This window comes from Ambystoma mexicanum, chromosome 2q (assembly GCF_040938575.1).
Source record: "Ambystoma mexicanum isolate Mex_15411 chromosome 2q, UKY_AmexF1_1, whole genome shotgun sequence".
NCBI classification, from domain to species: domain Eukaryota; kingdom Metazoa; phylum Chordata; class Amphibia; order Caudata; family Ambystomatidae; genus Ambystoma; species Ambystoma mexicanum.
Genome location: NC_090924.1, coordinates 1472609751 through 1472633282, shown reverse-complemented (window position 1 = coordinate 1472633282; position 23532 = coordinate 1472609751). Strand labels below are relative to the sequence as shown.

Genomic DNA, 23532 nt, shown 5'->3' with positions numbered 1-23532 from the left:
ATGTTTTTAATGACAAAAGGGGCATGGAAATGTGGCTTGTGCCACTTGCGGGTAACATTTGTAATCAATACAGTGGGCCTCATCACGAGTTTGGCGGTAACCCTTAAATCCGGCGGGAGCGCTGTTACCGCCGCATTTAAGGGTCGGCCAAACCATGGCTTCGTTTAACAAACCTACATCATAGGGGCCTGTGGTCCAAAGGATGCTTGGCACGTTGTCCAAGTCTTCTTCCAGAAATCCTGGACGCTGCTGTATTATTGCCATTCGCTGTGGGACTTCCCTTTTTTCTATTATTATCCAATATGTGATGCTCATAAAGAACACTACTTCATTGTCTGTTGGGTCATCTCTAAACCTGTCATCAGTAATGTCAGCCAACATGTACCCCTCTCCGAAAGCTATAACTGTCCATGGTCTACCCTCGTCTTCCATTCCTTCGAGCATCGCCATCTCCCTTCGTACTATGTATGTTTCTAACTCTAGAGGGATAGTCTCTCCCCCCGCTTCATCCATAGGTATTTGTGGTCTGAACAAGAATGTGTCTGTTATCCTCAGTCCCCCCCCCCCCAAGCAAGGTAAACATGTTAATAAAATGCTCACCCCATAAAGAAAATGCATGTACTGTATTCCAGGAGTAGAGCACACTATTCCTTCATCAGTAAATGAAAATGCGATGTTATGTTTTGTCATCAAATATTAACTGGTGTCTGTCGTTAATACAACAATGGAACAGACATGTCACATTCTCCTATAGCAACTGGTAATTCATCAGTAAAAGAAACTCGACTTATAGCTCCAGAGAACTCTTGGGCATTCATGGCAAATCCAACATTGGATACTTTTCTTCTCGTATACATAAATGAGTAGCCCCAATGTCTACTAAAAAAAAGAAAAAGATTAGCCTCCTATTGTCATATCGACCCTTGGTCCCTCTTGGGGGTCTGGTGTCGCAGATAGTACTGCAATTATCCTGTCCCATTAATTTGACCTTTTTCCCACTCTTGTGTATTTTTCTGTGATTTGAACTCTGTGTTTCTTTTGGTTTTTTTGGGGTCTGACAAACTCAATAGGCAACCTTTTACATTGTGACACACAGCACCTTCAGTGCAGTGGCACAGGGAAGTCTTTCAGATTTCCTGAAGGTTTCAAAACGTTCTCTTGAAAAAACTACTGTTTCCCAGAGCAGTGAAGTGAAATTGACTTTACTTACATTTGTACCTTTCTAGACGCAGCGCACACCATTTTACAATAGGGTGCTGGAGGGGTTACTTAGTATCCTCTTTGTCCAGTTTCCATTGAACATTTTGATGTTAGCCTTTCTACAATTAATGGCAGGTGGCAGTGGTTTACTTTTTACTACCGTTGTGTGTTTTTACCGCAGGCTGCGTTTGCATCTGCAGTGAAGCACACATGGGTGCCCATTTTGTCAAAATGGCCTGGTCTTCTTTTTTTGCCATTTCTTTATGGAAATGTCCTTCTTGAGATTTACTCTGTGCGCCAAACCAGGTTTGGTCCCTTTGTTAATTTTCTCTTTGGCGGGATTTATGAGTGAAGCCCGCCTCTGGCTCCAGAGTGGCTGGCAGGGGCAGAAGTGAGGGAGGTGACCGAAACCCCCTGTGCTTTATCCCCTTGTTTACAGGAATGCACCCAACGAAGAATGGCAGAAAACTGCATAAAAGGTGAGGGTTTTTGGCTTGGAAGGCAGAGTTGACCACTGGACGAAGGAATCCGAAGAAGAGCTTGGACGAGACCCTTGCTGCAACTCCTGGACCGTTGGTTTGCCCAGTGAAGCCCTGCTGCTGTGCTGAAGCTCCGAATTCACCTCAACTAGAGAAGCCCTGCAAGGACGACTGATCCCGCTTGAGTTGGTGGGATCAATCAACTCCAAAGTAAGCCTGTCTGGACATCCTCTCGAAGCTGGCTGTACTTCCCCTGCTGCTGCTGTTGGAACCGAAGTGCCAGGGAGCGTTGCTTTTAAGTCGGACCAGAGCTCCAGACCAGAGCTCCAGGTAGATCCTCTTGACTCCCAGGAAGCAGGACTGACAAGCCTGAGCCACCTCAACAGAGTGCTGGACCCCAGATGCGAGAAAGGTCCGAAGTGGTATCCGAAAACTGTGGTGGTGTTGTTTGCTGGAGACATGAGCTGAAACCGCGAAGTGCCACTGATTTTAAACTTTTGCCTGTTGCTGTCGTTGACCGTCCCATTGCAGTGCAGGAGTCCCCAGCAGTCCTCCCTCTTATCTCCATGACTAAGGCCCAGGAACAACAGGATCTGCAGAGCTGCACAGTAACAGAGGCCAGCTGGCACAATTTCTTCTAACCAAAGGTAATGTACAGTCTAAGAGAATGTATCTCTTGTTGTGTAGCCTTATTTGTTCTCAGTTGAGGCTTGTCTTGGTTGCTCTGTAGAGTTGCTTGCATCTTCTACTCTCGCAAGTTTAAGCCGCTTGTGGCCCTACAATGATTCTTCTTTTCTACAAAGACTTCTAAAACATTGTGCAAGACTTTTACTTACCTACCAGAAGTGCTTCAACTCACCTAGACTTTTGCTAACTTAACATTGGTTGTCCTGGCTCCCCGAATGACTCTTTTCTCCTCTGACATTGTGTTGCAACTATCCTTCCAGGAAAGGGTTAACTCACTTTGTATTGGGGGGGGGGGTTAAAAGTACTTAGCTGCTTCCGAATATTTGTGTTATCATGTGTTTATTCTAATAACCCTTTTCTTTGACCCTCATCTGAGTAATGCTCTAAATGTACCAGTAATATATTAACGTCCACATTGTCCTAGCTATGTAAGTCACCTGAGGGTGTAGGAAGTGTCCGTGTGCCATCCCCAATGGGTATTTGCTGGTTTAGAGAAGAGTGTGTATTTTGGAGTGTATTTGTGTGTTACCATTATATTGCCCCTTCTGAAGAAGGCGTATTCAAACTGACTGCTAAATAAATTAATAATTGTTAACAAGAAACCTTGAGTTTTAAGTGTTTATTTGGATACTTGTCACTGTGAATCTTTGTGTAACTACCCTACTGCTCACATTGACCCCTCCTGAGATAAGCCTGGCTGCTCAACCACACTACCAACCTGTGTAGTACAGACGTATACCAAAAGTTGGGTTGCTATTGCCAGGAGGTCATTGTTGCTGTAGTGCACCCTAAGGGTACTGCTCCAAATCTTGCCTAACAAAGGGGATGTTTGTGATGGGTTGAAAGTTGGTGGGGCTTTTTGGGTCTAACATTGGTTTCTTTAGTAGAGGTAGAGGAGACATAATGTTCAGGCGTCGTTTAGGCTGGCTGCACTGAGCTGCTAGAGAACAAGGAGTTGATAAGAGAGGTAATGATGGAGCAAGTGCTTATGTGACTGCACCGGGCATATTTCCCCTTGACATCTACAAGATTTGAGGCCTTTTATATTTTTAGTTACCTCCAGCTTTGAGACGGGTTTGAAGTTAAACGTCTTGTGGATGCTTTAGCTCAGAAGAGGCATCTGTTAAGGTCGACTTGATTTTCCTAGCTAGGATCTTTTTTTGTATTAAGGCTATTTTATCCTGAAGGGCAGTTTAAATGTTTGTGCAGCAAGTGAAGTCTTTAGTGCAATTCAGAGGCTGGGGCGTGGGAGAATCCAGTTCCTTTAGAAATTGAAGAGCTGTCTGGTGGATGATTTGGCATTGATAATTTGAGCATTAGAAGTGCAGCTTTTTGCTTTAATTATCGCCTGCTTGTAATATTTTGCCAACACAGTGAAGTGTGCTTTGTTAGCGGCTGTAGAGTCATTCATCCATGCCGATTTGGAGGCACGTTTATTTGTGCAGAGTATTTTGAGGGCTAGGTTTTGAACCATGTATTAAGGTGGGTTTGTGGTTTCGCTTTTTGGTGTTCCGAATGTGGCTATAGTGTCCAAGGCCTGCAGCATGGATTGATTATAGGCCTCAGCCAGCGAGTTTGGATTACTTGATGTAGATTGAAGGCCAGTAAGGGTGGTTTATAGAGGCAGGAGACGTGCAGGGGTGATGTTCCTAGCATGGCAGGGAGAGAGGCTGGAGAGGCACAGGGGTAATGATCCTAGCATTCCTAGTGAGCATGGCAGGGAGGAAGGCTGGAGACATGCAGGGGTGATGTTCCTAGCATTCCTAGTGAGCATGGCAGGGAGGCAGGCTGGAGACATGCAGGGGTGATGTTCCTAGCATTCCTAGTGAGCATGGCAGGGAGGCAGGCTGGAGACATGCAGGGGTGATGTTCCTAGCATTCCTAGTGAACATGGCAGGGGGGGAGGCTGGAGACATGCAGGGGGGATGTTCCTAGCATTCCTAGTGAGCACGGCAGGGAGGGAGGCTGGAGACGTGCAGGGATGATGTTCCTAGCATTCCTAGTGAGCATGGCAGGGAGGGAGGCTGGAGAGGTTTGCAGGAGCTTTGCAAGATGTGGCTGCTTTGACCGTGAAACTGGAGCCACCTGTTTTGGTATGTTTGAATCTAGGAATCTCTAGAAAGTAGGCATTGGGTTATCTAGTTAGGCGTGTTGACGTTCTCCTTGTTAGTCTTTCTGTAAGATATGGGGGTGCTGTGTTGTTCAGGCACTTGGAAGTAATTAGCCAGTGATGAGCTCTTCCGAAGTTTGATATATGTTCTCTATTGGGTATGTTCAGGGCCGCTCTTAGGGTGTTATTTTGTAACCTTTGAATTTTATCCAGGATGTATTTATTGGCGCCTAGGTACAGGGCATTGCGGTAGTCCAGTTTGACATTATTCGTGCATTAGCCAGGGTGATGCAGCTGGTTTCGGAGAGAAAAGATCTACAGGCGATGAGAAGTTTGCAGGTGTAGGAGGAAGCTAGGGAGTTGACTTGTTTCTTGAGTGTTAAGGTGGAGTCCAGGTAGAAACCTAACGCTTTTACTTCGGACATCACCTTGATTGTGTTGCCGTCAATGTTAAAAGTGGAATAGCTGGAGCTGAGATACAGTGAGATTTTTTATAGTGAGTAGTGCACCTGATTTAAGGGTGGTCACATTAATGGTTTCTATAATGCTTAGTGAGTCTTTAGTGATAAAGTCCACCCTCCACCCCCTCTTGTATCCAATCTGTCTTTACGACCGCTAGTGTAATTTTTTGGGCTAGCCAGTGAAAGGGATGGGCGGGAGGCAGAGTGCAGCCATGTTTCTGTTATGGATGATAGGTCCAAATCATTGGCAGGGAGCAAGTCACATATGTCTGGGGCCTGGGCAGTCAATGATCTTGCATTAATGAGAGCTGCTTTGATCACTGTCTTCATTAAGGCTACTTTTGGATGGTAGGCAAGTCTTTCCAACTCGTGATGAGGCCCTATGTCTTTAATGAGACACAGAATAAAGAATACAAAGAAGTAGAGCGAACAGAAAGTGGGAGAGCAAAGCAAAAGGAATGGAAATGTGACTGAGGACAGGAGGACACAGGACAACAAGAAAAAACTGAGAATGCGAGCGAAGAATACGAGAAGGAATGTAAAATGAAACGAGAGAAGAAAGATAAACAGGCGCAAGGCAAAGAGATTTAAAGACAAGATACAAAAAATAGAAGTCAAAAATGAAATGAAAGCAGCCAAGGATAGACGGAGAGGAAGCAATAGAGTCACGAGTAGAGAGGAGATAAAGAAGTTCAGTAGAAGCATTAAAGACAGATTTTAGTGGTACAAGATGAGAGAGAGAGGAAGACCAAATGGAAAAGCAGAGCAGTAAAAAAGTAGTGAAGAAATTAGTGTAGAAATCAAAAGTTTAGTAGCCTCACAAGTTAGAAAAGAATGAGCTTTACGAATATTGAACAAGTGATAGCGACAAGCTCATCAAGATACAGAAACATGATGTGAAAGAGATAGATCGGAGTCAAGATGGAGGCCTAAGTTACGAGCTGTAGAGGAGATGGGGAACTGAGTGGGTGGAAAAGAAACGAAGGAGGAAAAGTAGGTGGAATGGTATTTGCAGGAAAGGAAGATACCCTACAATCAAATCTTTTCTCTGCCGTCCATAATAATTTTTTCGGCCACAGCTTTGGCTTTTCATATGAATAAGGGTGAAGACTGTAAGCTTTTACTAAATCATCACTGTCCTGAAGATGGCCCAACATTGACTATTCAGACCACCGTAGACAACGATGGTACTACTGAAAGGGGCCGAAACATATGTCGACCTACAGAAAATCCATGCTTGTTTTTTCCCCAATGTCAAACATATTACCAACAACTAATATGTTAGAAGGAAATATTAAATTGTTGAACCCGAATGTCACAGAATGAGTGAATTGATATGAATGGTATGAGTGAGATATGAAAAAGCCTATTATCACATGGTTTTTGCAATATATGTAATTTTATTATTAACTATTAAAGTGATTTATATACTTTCAACGGTCTCTGCTCAACAATTGTCTCTTCCATAAGGCTCCTGCTGTAAATTTATATATCAGTATTCCAGCACCTGTATCTGTTGTGTCGCAAGACCTAAAAGAGAGGGGTAGTCAGTCTGTTCTCTCTTCCCTTCCTTCACTCTCCCCGTTTACAGACCTGACCCCCCGAAAACAAAAAATTTGGGAGTACCCATCACTATATCCACACCAAGATTTGGGACATCGTCCTCTGTCCACATGCCCCTTTGTCCCTGTGGTTGGCGCCCCTTCCCTCCCCTACCTTACCTCTTGTGGAAAAAAAAGCCCAAACAAATACAAAACCAAAAAAAACATATCAAAAGATTCCTTTAGGAGCCACCTTTCACAGTTAAAAAAATAGAAGTAAAAAAAGCGCAGGCCCCTGTGCTGCTGCATAGTCTGCAGACAACATGGTAGTCTGTGGACATCTAAAAATTCCAGGTGTGGGGCAGGGAGAATTTAAATCATTTTAATTGTTTCGCGTTCAAAAATGGTGGCTCTTAAAATAACTTTTTTTTTGTGTTTTTGGCTTTTATACTTTTTTTTTGGTTTTACAAACTGAACTAAAACATTTTACTGAATATAATTATTTCTTCTCCCTCTCAAACTGCTTCAAAGCATTTCGAATGTGTTAATCTGATTACCCACATTAGATATATGGACTCCAACATTTTGCACAAAAGCACACACAGCTTTATTGATATTGGCATATGGATCGCATAGAAGGCCATGTACCCAAGAGTCTGTCCACAGGCTGCAAGTAGTGTAATGGTATGTGTACAAAGGTGCACATGGTGTGTGGCTGGTGGCTTGTTGGACTGTCCTACGTTTCTTGGGTGTATCATAGTCTGTGCAGTGGGTGGGAGTAATGTTATAGTATGTGAAGTGGGCAGGGGTTTAGGTGGATGAGTTATGTGTCTGTGTTGTGGCCACTGCGCAGATTCTTGGGCACTTCACTGTGTTATGCTCAGGCGGCTGTGTTATGTGTGTGGGTTGTGGTGAGTCGGCAGATGTTTGCATGCAAGATTGTATTATGCTGTGGTGGTTTTGGCCAGGCCCTAGACTCTTGGGTGTATGGCCTTACACCCAAGAGTCTAGGGCCTGGCTACAACCACTGCAGCATGATACAGCTATGCACTCAACATTGTGATACTGGAATATTGATTGCACAAATATGTGCACAGAATGCATATTGCAGATTACAAAGAAGACACGTTTCTTGGGTGTATCGTAGTCTGTGCAGTGGGTGAATATGAGGGTAGGCTGATGAGGTGTATGATTGTGGAATGGGCTATTACTTCAGGTTGGGAAGGCTGTACTGGTATCTGTGTGTTACTATATTGTTGTTGAGATGACAATACAAAGTGTGCACCTGCTGAGGTGCAATGAGTAAGAGTGAAGCAAATGCTGTTGGGTTGCTACGGTTGTGTAGCCTACAATACAACAGCACTGCACTGTCTCAGTAACGGGCAGAACACTACAACAGTATTGCACTTACTTTCTTGGATGTGAAGAGTACGTTTCTTCTGGGTTTATTTGCCACTTGAGATGCCACTGGCTTTCAGGAGACTATTATTCACTGTAATTGCGAAAGAACAAAGTTAGTACATATGTGTGTTAATGGCACAGTAATTGCACTTGGAGAGCACATTATTTAAAATTGTAGAAGGATTTGTTGGCAGGAAGAGTTAGTGTTTATGTGAAATTGCACATTGTATATGAATGGGGACCTGGGAGCATCAGCATCGTTGCTATGGGGGCCAGTGGTGTAGTTATAGGTGTGTCCTATGAGGTGCACTTGTGCATGTGTGTGAGTTGCACTTGCACTATTTGGTTTGGAAATGTTTTAGTGCAAGTTGTAGTACGGTGAGAAAAAGGCTCAGTAAGATGTACAGATGGGAAAGGAGAATGTTTCCTTGTGTGGAATTCCATTAACTTTCCCGTACATAGATACTTGCTACATGATAACCGAAATCTGTTCTGTTGTATGATTCATTTATCCACATTTACAAATGGCACTGTTCCCAATGTACAAATGCATTTCTTTGCTTTGTAAGCAATGCTGCGTTTTGTCAATTGTTAAAGTATGTACTTGCTATGGTTTGTTAGCATACGTGCAGTTCCCCTTTTCTGTGTGCATTCTCGGTATGTCACATAGGACCTACCACTTTAATTTGCTTTAAAACAGTTTCCAATGTGGTTTTCCTTTTTCATTTACAAATACATAAGAGAGACTGGTGGTAAAATGGAAAAACTAGGTTTGCAAGAGTTATGCAAGTGGGCATTACAAGAAAGGTTTGCAAGCACATAATATTGTAAAGTGCCACTGATGTTAGGAGATGTTGCAAATGACAGTATGATTGTTTAGTAGGTTATGCAAGGTGGCAGGCACCCTGTTCACATGCATGCAATCTATGTACTTGCTTTGCTTTGGTAAGTTTTTCAAGGCACAAAGTTTTCCTTGCAGTTGTCCTTTTCTGTGTGCATTCTAACATTTTATAGTAGGTTTGTTAGTGGGGGAAGTGGTTGTAAAAATGACAGAAGGAAAGAAGAGAATAAAGGTTTGCACATTACAATGGGTGATATGGGTAAAACAAAACTTTGAACTCAGACAGCATTGTAAGTGCCACTTGATGGTAGCAGATGGGACCAATTACATTATGCTTATTGAGTACACTATGCAGGTTAAGTGGCAGGTAACCTGTCCATATGCATTTGTAAAAGAGTTGCAATATATGCATTCCTGTAGTTTGTGTTGATGGATACAGATGTGGATGAATCTGGAAGCAGAACTCTTGGACAGTTTTACAGTACTTTTTGATGTAGGTGCTTTGCAATCACAGGAGACTTGTACTCAGAGTGTTGAACAGTGGATCTAAAGTGCTAAAACTGTGATCACAGAGTTAGATGTAGAGTTCTTGGATGTGATTGGTGGATGAGTGTGTGACTGCTTAACAGTAGCCAAATGAGGGAGTGCTGCAGAGAGTGAAGTGGAAAAGGACAAATGGCTGCCCCTTTGTTGTTTGGGTCAGCGGACATGTGGACAGGAAGTGTCACATCTGGGGATGCTCAGCAAGTCTGGCATGCGAGTGTAATGTGGGGATTAGCCAATCAAGTTTTAAGGGTGTGTTTTACAGGAAGGGAGGGGGGTCATTCTTTTTTTCATTGCTGTGTTGGTTGTATGTTGAAGATGGCAGGAGTTTGTGTCTGGGTAGTTGGAGATATTTTTGCTGCTGAATTGGAAACCTATGCAAAATCAAGAGGTGTTTCTAGAGTTTTTTTATTTCCAGGCATAGAGGTTTTGTGGTGGAGTGAGCCTGGATGCAATTTGGATGCACTGGTTTCTCTTCGTAGAAAAAATTCTACTTTTGGTAATCCAGATATCTTGTTGGTGCACTGTGGAGGAGAGTATTTGGGGTACACCAGTGCCCAAAGTTTGATTCCTTTGTTGAAGTCCTTCGCCGAGAGATTAATGCAAATGTTCCCATGTGCAAAGGTGTTGTTTTCTCAAATATTACGGAGAGCACAATGGAACCAACCAAATGTTTTGAATACCCAGCAATATCTTGGGAGGTGCTATGTGAATAAAGGCATGGGTGTAGTTATTCGGCATGAGAATATATTGTTTTTCTGCAGTGACAATATTGACTCTTACTGTGCAGTATTTTAATGCCAATGGAGTTTCCTTGTCCATTCTGGGGAAGGCTTGTTTTTTACAGAATCTGAGGGATACTGTTGAGAGGAGGAAAGGAAGATAAAAAACAAAAAAATACAAAATAAAAGGTGTTTTTTAAGCACCTTTTTAAAAAAGGCTCTTTTCAGAGCCACCACTAAAGAGGAAATCTCCTACCCTGGTTACATTTCTGTCCCCACCCTCCCGATTTACACAATATGTCCGCGTACACCGCATTAGTCTGTGGATTGCATGTGCCACATCCGGGGCTTTTGAGGCTGGCAGCCATGGAAATGGGACTTTGGAGGCCAGGGGATTGGTCAATAAGGTTTCCTAGGTGTGGTGTGCAAGGAGAGACTGTGGCAGAAGGTCTGTTTGCTGAGAGGAGTGCAGGTGGCTATGGCTATGGTTGTGTCTTTCAGGAGGCAGAGTTTCTGGATTTTGGCAGACTCTTGGATACATTGGTTGCAGGTGTATGCAAAGCATTGTGGAGTGGCTGCACATTTCGGCTCTTATCATGTCGATGTGCATTGGTATGGAGTGCATAGAATGAAGTGGCTGGATTTGGTTCCTCTTTGTGCCACTTTGGTGACACAGCATCATCCAGACATTATTATGATTATTTATTGTGGAGGGAACAGTTTAGGACATGTTACCAGAATCTCACTGCAGTTAGCGATGAAGGAGGCACTTGGGAAAGTCATGGACATGTTTCCAAACTCCAGAGTAATGTTTTCTCGCATTGCGCAGAGACAGATGTGGCTGTGTTCTTCTTCATTTGGTCTGCAAATGGAGAAAGCGAAGCGCAATGTCCACAAGGCTATTTGTGCCATTTTGAGAGATGTTGGTATTTCATAGCACTATCATTTTTTGCAGAGATGGAGTCCATCTTACTGATGCTGGCAATCAGCTTTTTCTATGAAATATCCAAAATGCATTGCCGCACTTTTTCTGCATTTTTGCAGTAGGTGTTGCCTATTTCAAACCTTCCAAAAACAAACACCACAAAAAGGCTCTTTTTAGAGCCACCACTTTCTCCCGGAAAAGAGGCCAATGTTTTTATGGAGCCGCCTCTCGCATTGTTTCAGAGGTCCGCGGACTACTGCGCTTTCTGCGGACTTTGTGGACCTTGGAGTGCCCTGCCTCATTTCATTTGCACTTCTATTTTTAAGCTGTGAAAGGTGGCTCTGAAAAGAGCCTTTTTTGGTTTGGTTTCTGTTGTTTTGTATTTTGTTGGTGTTTTATACGCAACACACAAGGAAGGGAAGGGGCACCAACCACAGTGATAAGAAAGGGCAGGTGGAGAGATAAAGATGTTGGGTGGGCCACACTTAGGTAGGTGTCAGTTTTTTTCATGCTTCCAGACGCTAGCCTCGAAAGCACTTCGAAATTGCTCTCACTCTGCAGAGTACTTTGTCGCAGTACATGCACAATACAGTGACTCTCGAAAGGTAAGGGTCTGCTGCGGTGTGTATGGCCTGCGAGGCTGGTTCAGGGATCCACTGCCCCACAGGTGTGTCCCATGTGGTGACAGGAGCAGATATAGAGAGGATGCTGCAGAGGAACTCCACCCACCCTGTTCGAAGGTGGCGAATCTCCGAACAGCTGCCTTGTGGTTGGACATCAGGCGTCGCTGCATGGAGGTGGTGCTGTAGCTGTACATTCCAGGTTTGCCACAACTAAGCACCATGTCACAATTAGTGCAGCGCACCTTGTTTGCATGAACTTTGGGCACCTCTCCAACGGTGGTAAAGAGCCTCCACACCCAAGACTCGCGCTGGTCGCCGGTAGTGGGGACTTCCACTACCTCGTCCTCCTCCTTCTTGGTCCCTCTCCTCCTCCTTCTTGGTCCCTCTCCTCCTCCTCCTCCTCCTCCTCTTTTTCATCCCTCTCTACAGCACCATGCCTGCTCCCCTCCCCAGGCCCTTGGAAAGGTGGTTGTGGTGGGATGGGGATGGGGATGGAGATGGAGATGGAGATGGAGATGGTGCTGAGGCAGAGATGGCAACGGGAATAGGCATGGTTGCCATCTGGAATAGTCCTCCTAAGGTAGCACAGCACAGCAACAAAAGCAATGTCGTCAAACCAGCACACTGGATCAATGCTCTATCCTGGTATCCAAAAACAGAATGCAGGTGCAGCTCTGGAGTGTGGCCGGTTATAGGGGTACTGTGGTGCTCTACACGGACAGCTTCACACTCCGCAGACACATTGAACCCCACATAGGGATCGGATCAGAAAGTTCCAAAAAGTATTCAGGTCGCCAGGGGCATACTCTGGAACCTCTGCAAGGGTGAAGTTTCACAGTAAACAACCTTGGATTGCTCAGAAAAGCACTTTTTGGCTGTCCGTGAATAAGGGCCTATGCTCAGCCTGGGTGCGGTCACATGGGGATGCCGCGGACGTTTGCAAATAGGACGGCTGTCCGTAGGACACCTATTGCATGGGATGCGGTGTGCGCATGTGCATAGGTGTCCTACGGACAGGGTTTGGCTCCCTGAACTATTTAAAAGTGTGACATATGTGCAGCGGACAGTTCCGAACAGACGCAGTGTTCATAGGACCCAGGAGGTGGGATGCGCATGTGCCCACGTGTCCGCCGGACAGGGGTGGGCTCCCCGAACTAATTAAAGGTGCGTCACAAGTTTGCAGACATTCAGACAGGCGAAGTGTCCTATGGACACCTCCATTTTGATTGCCGACAGCCCGGACAGGTGCAGTGTCCATAGGGCACCACCATTTTGCTTAATTGTGGACATCCCAGACAGTACCGCGCTCCGCGGACTTCTAACACAGTTATTAAAAAAGAAAACACACACACAGCAAGTATACACATAGCACTGTATTTACACACATAAATATACAAATTAGGAAAGAGAAGGGGTAGCAGAAATGGAGACATACAGAGTGGAATTGGGGTTTGCTACAGGTTGGGCATCATGGGAGGAAGGGATTGGGGTCTCATCGTAACGACTTTGCTTACAGGGAATTTGGGGGGATGCTTGGCTGGGACAGGGAGAAGGGGTACAGGTGCAGGTGGGGCAGTGGTATTTAATATTGTCCATGATATGTCTCTGTACAAAATCGGTAAATGTGTTCATTAATTGATCCATTTTTGCTTCCAAGCTCAGCAGGTGATTTTGTACACTGTTACTTTGCTGTTCTATGTGACCATGGACCTGTGGATGATCTACTCCTTCTGGGGCCTACCCTTTATTTTCTGTATGTACTGTTAAAGAAAACAATATTTGTCAGGTCCATGAGCAGCAATGTGTATTAATTGTCTTACTTTTCAAACTTCACTGTGTTCCAATAGTGTCACTGCCTTCTCTCATTTAATCCCGAGGAAAATTGTCTTCAAGCCACTCCAGGGTGCTTGCCATTTCTGTGTAAAAAAAGATAATTTGTTTGTGTATTGCACACTGAACAAACTGAGCAGTAATAGGAAACCATGTAGTTCACTTACCGGGTTGTAGTTTGTACTCTCAGTATTCTGCCCTTGTCCTGCTGACAGTTGCTTTTCAGTTTCTGTGTAAAGCAGCACTAAGGTAATACTGCTGGACAAAATACAACCTGGTAAGTGCACTACATTGTTTCCTATTACTGCTCAGTTTGTTCAGTGTGCAATACACAAAAAAAAATCTTTATTTTCTTATTGGTACGTTCCATTATGTTGCATACCCTATGCACTTGCACTGTTGCTTTCTTAAGTATGGAGTTTAGTTTTTCTCTGTAATTCACTTATGGTTTGCTATTTCAACATGTTGAGTGTCTTTGTTGCATGCTACAACAATGTAAGAGAACCCCTGAGCTTTTGTGCAGTGTGGATGCTACCCGAGGTCCGCTGACTGTCGCACGGTCCGCAGACCCGGTAGTTATCATCATGGGGGTAGGGGATTCAGTATGTTGCATGATACATCTATACAAACTAAGGGCATCCTGATAAAAAGCTATGAAATTGAAAGAAAAACATTTGTTAAAGGGACATTATGGTTAAGTTGCGCTACTAAAAATCTATCAAATTCAGAGAAAAATCTTCGTTAAAGGGACATTATAGTTACTTTGCACTAATATCAACCTATCCATATTATGCTTACAAGTAAAATGAAAAAAACCCTGAAAATTGCCAGTTCTGGTAAGCTAAGCAACCATAACTCGCGCCACCACCGTGCACTGCTAAGACTAACACCCAGGACATCACAAATGACATCCCTCTCACTGTGGCAGAAATGGGTGCTTTTTCTTTAAATCTCAGTTCAGTCCTTGTTTCCTCAATAGTGCTGTTTGGTATATATGTGTGTTTGCCCACATGTAATGAGCTCATCACGTGATTACATGAGAGTCGTCAAACATGCGTCTGGTGAAAAACTGCAAACTTAGTGTCAAACTCCTGCCTTCATCATTTATAGATGGAAATGGGGAGCTTTAATGCAATAGTTTAGTCGTTTGTAAAGAAATAAAGTGATAGAACGGATATGAGCGGCCCTGATGATTAAAACATCCTCTTAAAATATCTGTCTCTTCCCCCTTTTGTTCTTGGGTGCAGACAATGTTCTACATATACATCACACTACTCCTGCTGCATGTCACCTTTGTCGCATTAAATTTTATCATTCTAGCACCATTACTCTGCCACCTTTCAGGGTGCCTGTCCCCCACATATGGCACCCCAGTATTCAACGTGCTGTTAGTTACAATGTGAGTAATTAACCAATGCACATCATTATTACTGAGAACCAGTCTGCATGTCACATGTGATGCCTGCGATTGTGAACGTGTTGAAACTAATAATGTGCTTCTCCTTTTATTTCAATAGGTGACGGATGGCCCAAAAATGCAACAACAGTGATTGTTAAATTCTCTGGACTAATGAACTGCAAAGCTTAAACCCAGCATTACAGACTATTGATAGCAACAGTGCTTGCTAATGACGGCAGCAGTGCTTGCTGTTTAGTAAGACAAGGCTTTTTGTTTTGCCTATTCTTCCTGAGAGAACATATGAGTGCTAGTTTATGTATTTATTTTTATAATTATTTATAACGCTCCTAATACCATACCTGCGTTTGGTTTCTAAGCATGGATCCGGGTTTCGAACCTCTGTTTCTCTGCATGGTGTTGCTTCCAAGACCAGCGTGTTGCCCCTGTGCTATCATCCGTTCATTCTGAATGGAAGGCTAGTTTGTTTAAACAATTTCTTTTGCAACCCCAGCAAATTCAAAAAAACAGTATCCATACACTGAATATTCTAAAAGCTTCAATCAGAAGGAAAATCGTGTTTGTCACCGTAAATGACATACACATGAGAAAGCTAATCTGTGCTCTGTTTTTGGGAAACGGCTCAGTGGAAAGAGTCCTCTTATTAGGCACTTGACAAAATAAACGGTCGAGAAACCTTCCACGATCACAGAATGTGGAGAATGGCAGCTCAAGAACATGCTGATTGCCCACATGAGGACATGGGTGAAAATCCTTATCAGTGCACTGAATTTGAGAATAATGTCCATTTGCATGATACAATTATCTGCCAACAGCAGATAGATACAGGTGGGAAACCTCATGCGTGCACTGAATGCGGGAAATGGTTTGCTAGGAAGGGACATCTTATTAGCCACCAGAGAACACATACAGGTGAGAAACCTCATGTGTGCACTGAATGCGGGAAAGGGTTTGCATGGAAGGGACATCTTACTGTCCACCAGAGAATACATACAGGTGAGAATCCTCATGTGTGCACTGAATGTGGGAAAGGGTTTGCTCAGAAAGGATATCTTACTATCCACCAGAGAACACATACTGGTGTGAAACCTCATGTGTGCACTGAATGCGGGAAAGGGTTTGCTATGAAGGGACAACTTAATATCCACCAGAGAGCACATACAGGTGAGAATCCTCATGTGTGCACTGAATGTGGGAAAGGGTTTGCTCAGAAGTCTCGCCTTACTATCCACCAGAGAACACATACAGGTGAGAAACCTCATGAGTGCACTGAATGCGGGAAAGGGTTTGCTAGGAAGGGACATCTTACTATCCACCAGAGAACACATACAGGTGAGAATCCTCATGTGTGCACTGAATGTGGGAAAGGGTTTGCTCAGAAGGGAGCTCTTACATTCCACCAGAGTAGACATACCGATGAGAAACCTCATGAGTGCATTGAATGTAGGAAAAGGTTTGCACAGAAGGGCGATCTTACTATACACCAAAGAATACATACAGGTGAGAAACCTCATGAGTGCACTGAATGCGGGAAAGAGTTTGCTAGGAAGGGGCATCTTACTATCCACCAGAGAAAACATACAGGTGAGAATCCTCATGTCTGCACAGAATGTGGGAAAGGGTTTGCTCAGAAGGGAGATCTTACTATCCACCAGAGAACACATACAGGTGAGAAACCTCATGAGTGTAGTGAATGTGGGAAAGGATTTGCTCAGAAGGGACATCTTATTAGGCACCAGATAACACATACAGGGGAGAAACCTCATGAGTGCACTGAATGTGGGAAAGGGTTTGCTAGGAAGGGACATCTTACTATCCACCAGAGAACACATACAAGTGAGAAACTTCTTGAGTGCACTGAATGTGGGAAAGGGTTTACTCATAAGGGTCGCCTTATTCACCACCAGAAAACACATACAGGTGAGAAATTTTATGTGTGAAGAAAATGTGGAAAAAGCTTCAATCTGAACAGTCACCAGAGTAAACATACACGTCATTATCAATTTTAGTTTGTTTTATTCACTTATAATGCGCACCAAACCCGAAGGTAACCGGGCGCAGCAGTACAGAATATGCAAGGCTTGGGGTTACATGTTTACAGATTACAAGCAAAAACAAAATATATACAGGCCATAGAAGGTCAGTTACAGATTTCAAGCAAAAATAAAATATATACAGGCCATAGAAGGTCAGTTACAGATTTCAAGCAAAAACAAAATATATACAGGCCATTGAAGGTCAGTTACAGATTACAAGCAAGATAGAATATATACGGGCACGAGAAGGTCATCACAACACAAGCCTAAAGGGAAGATGTACAAATGGGCAGCAGGATGGTGAGTATATATATATATGTACACTAGGAGGTATACAGGGTCTAGTAGGGGCTAGTGAGCAACTAGTTGTCGGCCGACTACAGTAGATTGATATAGTTGGATCTGAATTTCAGAAAAGGCTACTCCTCACGTAGAGGATGTGGCAATGAATTCTATAATTGGACCGCTCGGACCTGAAAGCTGCCTCCCGCAGTCTTAGCCAGCCTGAATCTCGGTATGATAAGGCTATGGTGGTTCTTGCCGGTCGGGTGGAGCTTCTCTTTAGGAATCTGTCCGTAAGATAGCTAGGTGCAGCATTATTAAAAACTTTGTGAACAAGGAATGCAACTTTTAAATGGATTTTGTTTTGGGTAGACAGCCAGTTGTTTTGGCGCCTAATCTTGGATATATGCAATCTTTTGGACACGCCAAGAGCTGCTCCCAAGGCATTAGTTTGTCGGATTTTAATTCTGTGGATGATAGATTTGTTAGCACCGATATATAGGGCATTGCAATAATCAAGCCTAGACAGAATCACGGCTCTAGCTAAGATAATGCAGTTGTCATCTGAGAGACAGTGTTTAGCTGCTCTTATGAGTTTACATGTGTAAGCTGTGGCTGATGCCAGGGATTGAACCTGTTTATCGAAGGAGAGGGTAGAGGCCAAGTGTCTTCACCTCTTTGGACACCTTAATGATATTGCCATTAATCTCAAAAGAGGTGTAGTCTTGGCCTAATTTGTTGAGATTAGAGTGAGTACCCGGTACGATTAGCTCTGTTTTATCATTATTCAGGCATAGACCATGGGTTGCCATCCATGCCTGAATGATGATATACACCCTATTTACCAAGGCCTGTTGTAATCCCCAGAAAGTGGGAGGAGAATCTGGGTATCATCTGCATAGTTAGTGTAGGTGATACCAAGAAGGTCCAGATCATCAAAAAGGGGCTTAGTAAATATGTTGTATAAGGTGGGGGAGATGCAGGAGCCCTGGGGAACTCCTCACAGAAAGGGGATCGGATCAGCCGCTGCCGAAGGGGAGAACACCCTCATAGTCCTGTCGCTGAGGAAAGACTCAATCCAGGTTATAACTACTTTGGAAAAATGTGCAGCTGAGTCAAGGTGGCTGCAAAGGACCTTTTGGTCGACAAGATCGAATGCAGCCGAAAGGTCCAGCAACAGGAGAAGGGCTGTTTTACCTTTGTCTCGTAGTTCATCTATTTGTGCTTTCAAATCGAGGGCAGTCGCAGTACCATGTTGGGGACGGAATCCTGATTGACGTGCTCCTAAGAGCTTATGCTGTTCCAAGAATTTTTGAATTTGGTTGTAAGCAATCTTGTCCAGGATTTTAAGCAGAAATGGGACTGTCGTGATGGGGCGGTAGTTTGTAGGTATAAGTGGGTCTAGGGTTTGCTTTATGGGCAGCGGTAGTACCCAAGATTGTTTCAGGTTCGTGGGCACTGTGCCCGATGCAAATGAAGCGTTGATGAGTTTTGATACAAATGTGGAGAGATCTCTGGCAGCGCCTTTTATAAACTGGGCCGGGCAGAGGTCGCCATGGCAGTTGGATGGATTGAGAGAGAGGATGACTTTCTGTACCTCAAGGATAGAGGTTTTTGAGAGCATGAATCGCACAGCTGAGTCCTGTTCCTTAGAAAGGGGGTCAGTATTCAGATTGTTAGTCTGGGTATCCACAGCCTACTCTCCAATAACCTTAAAATATCCACACAATTACTTATCCTAGCGGACTTCAATCTAGGATACAAAGACCCCTCAGACAAAAACGCCACCACCATTGCCAACATTCTCTCTGAACTGGGCATAACTTAAAAAAATCTTCGAAACCACTCATACCAAAGGGAGAATCCTTGATTGGCTGGCAGATTACAACTGCACTGCCAACATCAAATCCATCTCCCCACAACCTTGGACCGACCATTTCCTCCTGTCCTTTGAACTCTCCACCTCTAGACCACTCTCTCCAGCTCCCACCATGGCCCGCCATGTCCAACAAGGAATAAAAAGAGTATTACTAAGGATAAAGTGATTCCTGCTATCCTACCCACTCTTAACCAATTAGCAGATCACTTAGACCCAGAAACACTTGTCGACGAGTACAACAAAATTATGTTAACCACCCTTGACAACGTTGCCCCTAAAGCTCAGACCGAGTAAACCCAAAGCCCATCTAAATAAATGATTCACCCCCGAACTAAAGGATCTTGGACAACTTAAGAGGAGCTGTGAAACCGCATGGAGGCTAATCCCCTCAGAAAACCACAAAAATAAACTAATTGAATTCTCCTCCCACTACAAAAAGGAGATCAACATGGCCAAGCAAAACTCATATAACAAGCGTATATCTAATACTAATTCCAGTATGAGGGAACTGTTCACCAACCTCAAGGAACTAGTCACCCATCCCCATTCCGATTACATGTTCCAAAGATAAAACATGGTGCTCAGATATACAACAAGCACTATCAAATAAAGTAACTATGCTCCAAAAGAAAATAGCTAAGAAAAAAGCCTCTCTCAATCAACCGTTCCAGACTAACAATCTGAATACCGACCCCCTTTCTAAGGAACAAGACTCAGCTGTGTGATTGATGTTCTCAAAAGTGAATGTGAGAAGAAACACGTCAGTACGCAGGATGATCTCATTCTCCCTGAGAGGGGACATGTAGTTGGAGAAACCACCTCTGCAAGTGAACCTCCAGAGAGGAGGCAGTGCTTCTTCAATGGGTCTGAGTTTGGCTATTTACTAAAACTGTCAAGAACTGGCCTCCACAGCTGCTCCCAGTTTCCTGTGGCACATAAATAGTGGCTGATTATGGTTGGTTAAATCACTGCTGTTTGAAATGCATCCCTTCTGGAATATTCTGAAAGGAGACTGAACCTTCTGTGTTAAGATGCCCATCCTATGGAACACTGCCTAAATTACTGGGCACCAACATTTTGAAAAAACGTAAAGACCCAGCGGTTGAATCAATAACTATAGACCCTCACTGGATATATGGGGAAAACTGTTCCATGATCTGTAGAGAAGCTGTAAAGAATGAAGTTACAATTTTTCTATTACTTAATTTTTTAAAAAGCCTCTACTCGGAATGAGAATTACATTTTACACCCCCATAAAGTAATTTTACTTTCAACTTAGAAGCATGGGAATTAAAACATTCCACATTTAAATTATCTGGAGCCCTCCTTAACACACTGGGAGAAAGTTGCATTCTCACATGGCTAATTAGACTAAGCTTGGCTCAACACATGTGAAAAGGCAATGTTCACTGAGGGGACATGGAGCATGCAATCCATAAAACTGGAATCTTCAATATTACTCCAGAGTTAATTTCCATGAAATTAATGCCATCCTGGCTAAACACTGCAGCATTTCACTTTTGCAACAAATGCTATGGCACTACAATCTCCTCAACACCCCCTTTAGTATCTTGTACTATTTCCTATCTCTAGTGGAACACTCTTCTCCTCAGGACCCCTCTGTTGCATTACACTATTGCCTATCTCTAGTGGAAAACTCCTCTCCTCAGGATCCCCTCTAGTGTATTACACTATTGCGTTTCTCTAGTGGAACACTTCTCCTCAGCATCCCTTCTAGTGTATTACACTATTGCCTATCTCTAGTGGAGCACTCTTCTCCTCGGGATCCCCTCTAGGCTATTACACTATTGCCTATCTCTAGTGGAACACTTCTCTCCTCCGGACCCCTCTAGTACATTACACTATTGCCTATCTGTAGTGGAACACTCTTTCCCTCAGGATCCCCTCTGGTGTATTACACTATTGCCCATCTCTAGTGGAACACTTCTCCTCAGGATCCCCTCTGGTGTATTACACTATTGCCCATCTCTAGTGGAACACTCTTCTCCTCCTGACCCCCTCTGGTGTGTTACACTATTGCCCATCTCTAGTAGAACACTTCCCCTCAGGATCCCCTCCAGTGTATTACCCTATTGCCTTTCTCTACTGGAACACTCTTCTCCTCAGGATTCCCTCTAGTGTGTTACACTATTGCCTATCTCTAGTGGAACACTCTTATCCTCAGGACCGCTCATGTGTATTACACTATTGCCTATCTCTAGTGGAACACTCTTCACCTGGGGACCCCCACTAGTGTATTACACTATTGCCTATCGCCAGTTAAACACTCTTCTCTTCTGGGTCCCTTCTAGTGTATTACACTATTGCCCATCTCTAGTGGAACACTCTTATCCTCAGGACCCCTTTGGTGTATTACACTAGTGCTTATCGCTAGACGAGCACTCTTCTCCTCAGGATCCCCTCTAGTGTATTACACTGTTGCGTATATCTAGTGGAACACTCTTCTCCTGTGCTCCCCGCCCCCCAAGTGTATTACGCTATTGCACATCTCTAGTGGAACACTCTTCTCCTGTGCCCCCCGCCCCCCAAGTGTATTACACTATTGCCTATCTCTAGTGGAACACTTTTCTCATCATGATCCCCTGTGGTATATTACACTATTGCCTATCTCTAATGCCACACTTTCTATTGGATTAGTAGGTAGTTACATGGCCTGGGATTGGTATATGGAGGTTCAATTACATGTCAACTGTTGAAGTGCTGTTTTAAAAGAAATTGGAGCTCATTACGAGTCCGACGGTAGCCGTGCCAGTCAAATGAGCAGGCAGCCGCGGGACCTGTAGGGAATTACCGGCACTGGACTTTCCCGGAATTACTGGGGCATTACAGCACCGGAGGTCCGGTAATTCCGGCGCCAGCAATTGTGTTAGTCCCATTCCCGGGGACCGCGGAAACACTAGCACCATGTGGTAATGGTGCCAGTGTTTATGCGACAGTCTGCGGCCGGGTGGCATTATGCCCATCAGGTCAGACCTGGCGGGTGTAATGCCACACTGCCGCAGACTTGTACTTTGCCGGTCTGTAAACAACGGCAGTGGCGGGCTTACCGCCACCGTTGTTTCCAGACCAGCAAAGACTTAATGAGGGCCATTGATTTGGTCTGAAGGGCCTGGGAAAGATGCTAAGTTTTCCAGTAAATGATATGTAAATGTATTTAAAAAAGGTGACATTCTATGAATAGACTAGAAAGGGCAAATGGAACAGAATTATTCACTGAGCCGTGAGGCATTAACACACATGTGAATGTGGAAATGAAATAGGGCCTTTGGTCTAAAATGAAAGTGTTGTGGGTGTAATGATATTGTAGCCGTTCCCTCGGAATTCCAAGAACGAATAGTGGACAAAAATGTTTACCAGCTGAAATGTGTCCTGGTTAATCTGACATGCCGAATGTAAATCTTGCCCACCTGTGTTCGTTAACTGAAAGAAATACTGATTAAACAATATTGAACTTCAGCTAATACTTCAGTGTGTTTTGAAAAGGAATGTTAGTGGGACCTCTATTTGTATGTTAAATCTATTTCTTTTTCTGTGTTTACTTTGGAATAAACTGCTTCCTGGAACAGAGGTGATTTATTTCTTTTGAGCAGTGCGGTGGCCATCTGGGTTTTAAATAGCCCAATTGATCTTAATATTAAAAGAGTCCTATATGTCTACATTTATTCAAACCTAACCATTAAGGTATAAATGACAAAAACACAAAAAAGTAGTTGACTGAATTTATACCAAAATGTACTTCAATTTACCATGAGTGTTAGGGAATGACTGATTCAATAAATGGTCTTCATCCGTTTAGAACCTTTACGTTATCCTTTTTTACATAAAGGCGCAGGCGGGCAAAGAGGATATGTTTAATCATATCAGGTTGGTGATCAGAACAAACATCTGAGGGTTTCGCATTTTGATAATCGGAGATGTCCTAAACAATTTACGACTCTCACCTCAATCTGACCAAATCTTAATTTTGGGTGGTAGGTTCTGTAGTCTTCGATGCGCACACATTTAGTAGTGCGTCCCCATCTATCGATCACAAGACTACATGTGAGGCAAAGTGGTATTGGTCATATGCAACATTTAGTGTGAATAGATCACACCACATCTGTTTCATCTTATACCAGTTGATTCATCCACATATTCGTACAGATGTTTCTTCATTTTTGTATTTGTACTTTCGTGAAATGAAAATGTTGAAATAAGGTCTAATTTATTAATTGACAGCCTTGTAAAAACTCTTTTCATGTAGACACATACGACTTTTAAGATTTGCAGAGGCCTGCTAGTGAATTCTTACGGTCGATAGATTGTAGTGTATTGGGACAATCATACTCACAATTACATCTCTAAGGAAGTAGATGGCTTCCGGTAGTGCCTTGAAGTGACCTATGTGTAGGTGCAATATAGCTGAGGCAGCAGCCTGACACTACTGGAAATATTTTGTTTGTTCCCTGGAGCGCTTCTGTTTAAACCAGTGGTCTTCACACTTGTTTGGCTTGAGCAAAATGTGGGCAGGCTGCCACCCCCCCACCCCCAAAAA

At 43.7% G+C, this 23532-nt stretch overlaps 1 protein-coding gene across 1 annotated transcript in view; it reads left to right on the top strand.

Moving 5' to 3' along the window:
- LOC138570280 (zinc finger protein 432-like) overlaps positions 1–22763 on the top strand; it is a 57509-nt gene extending 34746 nt beyond the window's left edge. The window contains exon 3 of the mRNA XM_069649048.1: positions 14881–22763. Coding sequence (XP_069505149.1) covers positions 15473–16720 — 1248 coding nt within the window. The 5' untranslated portion in view covers positions 14881–15472 and the 3' untranslated portion in view covers positions 16721–22763. The remainder of the gene's footprint in view (positions 1–14880) is intronic.
- The last annotated feature ends 769 nt before the right edge of the window (positions 22764–23532 follow it).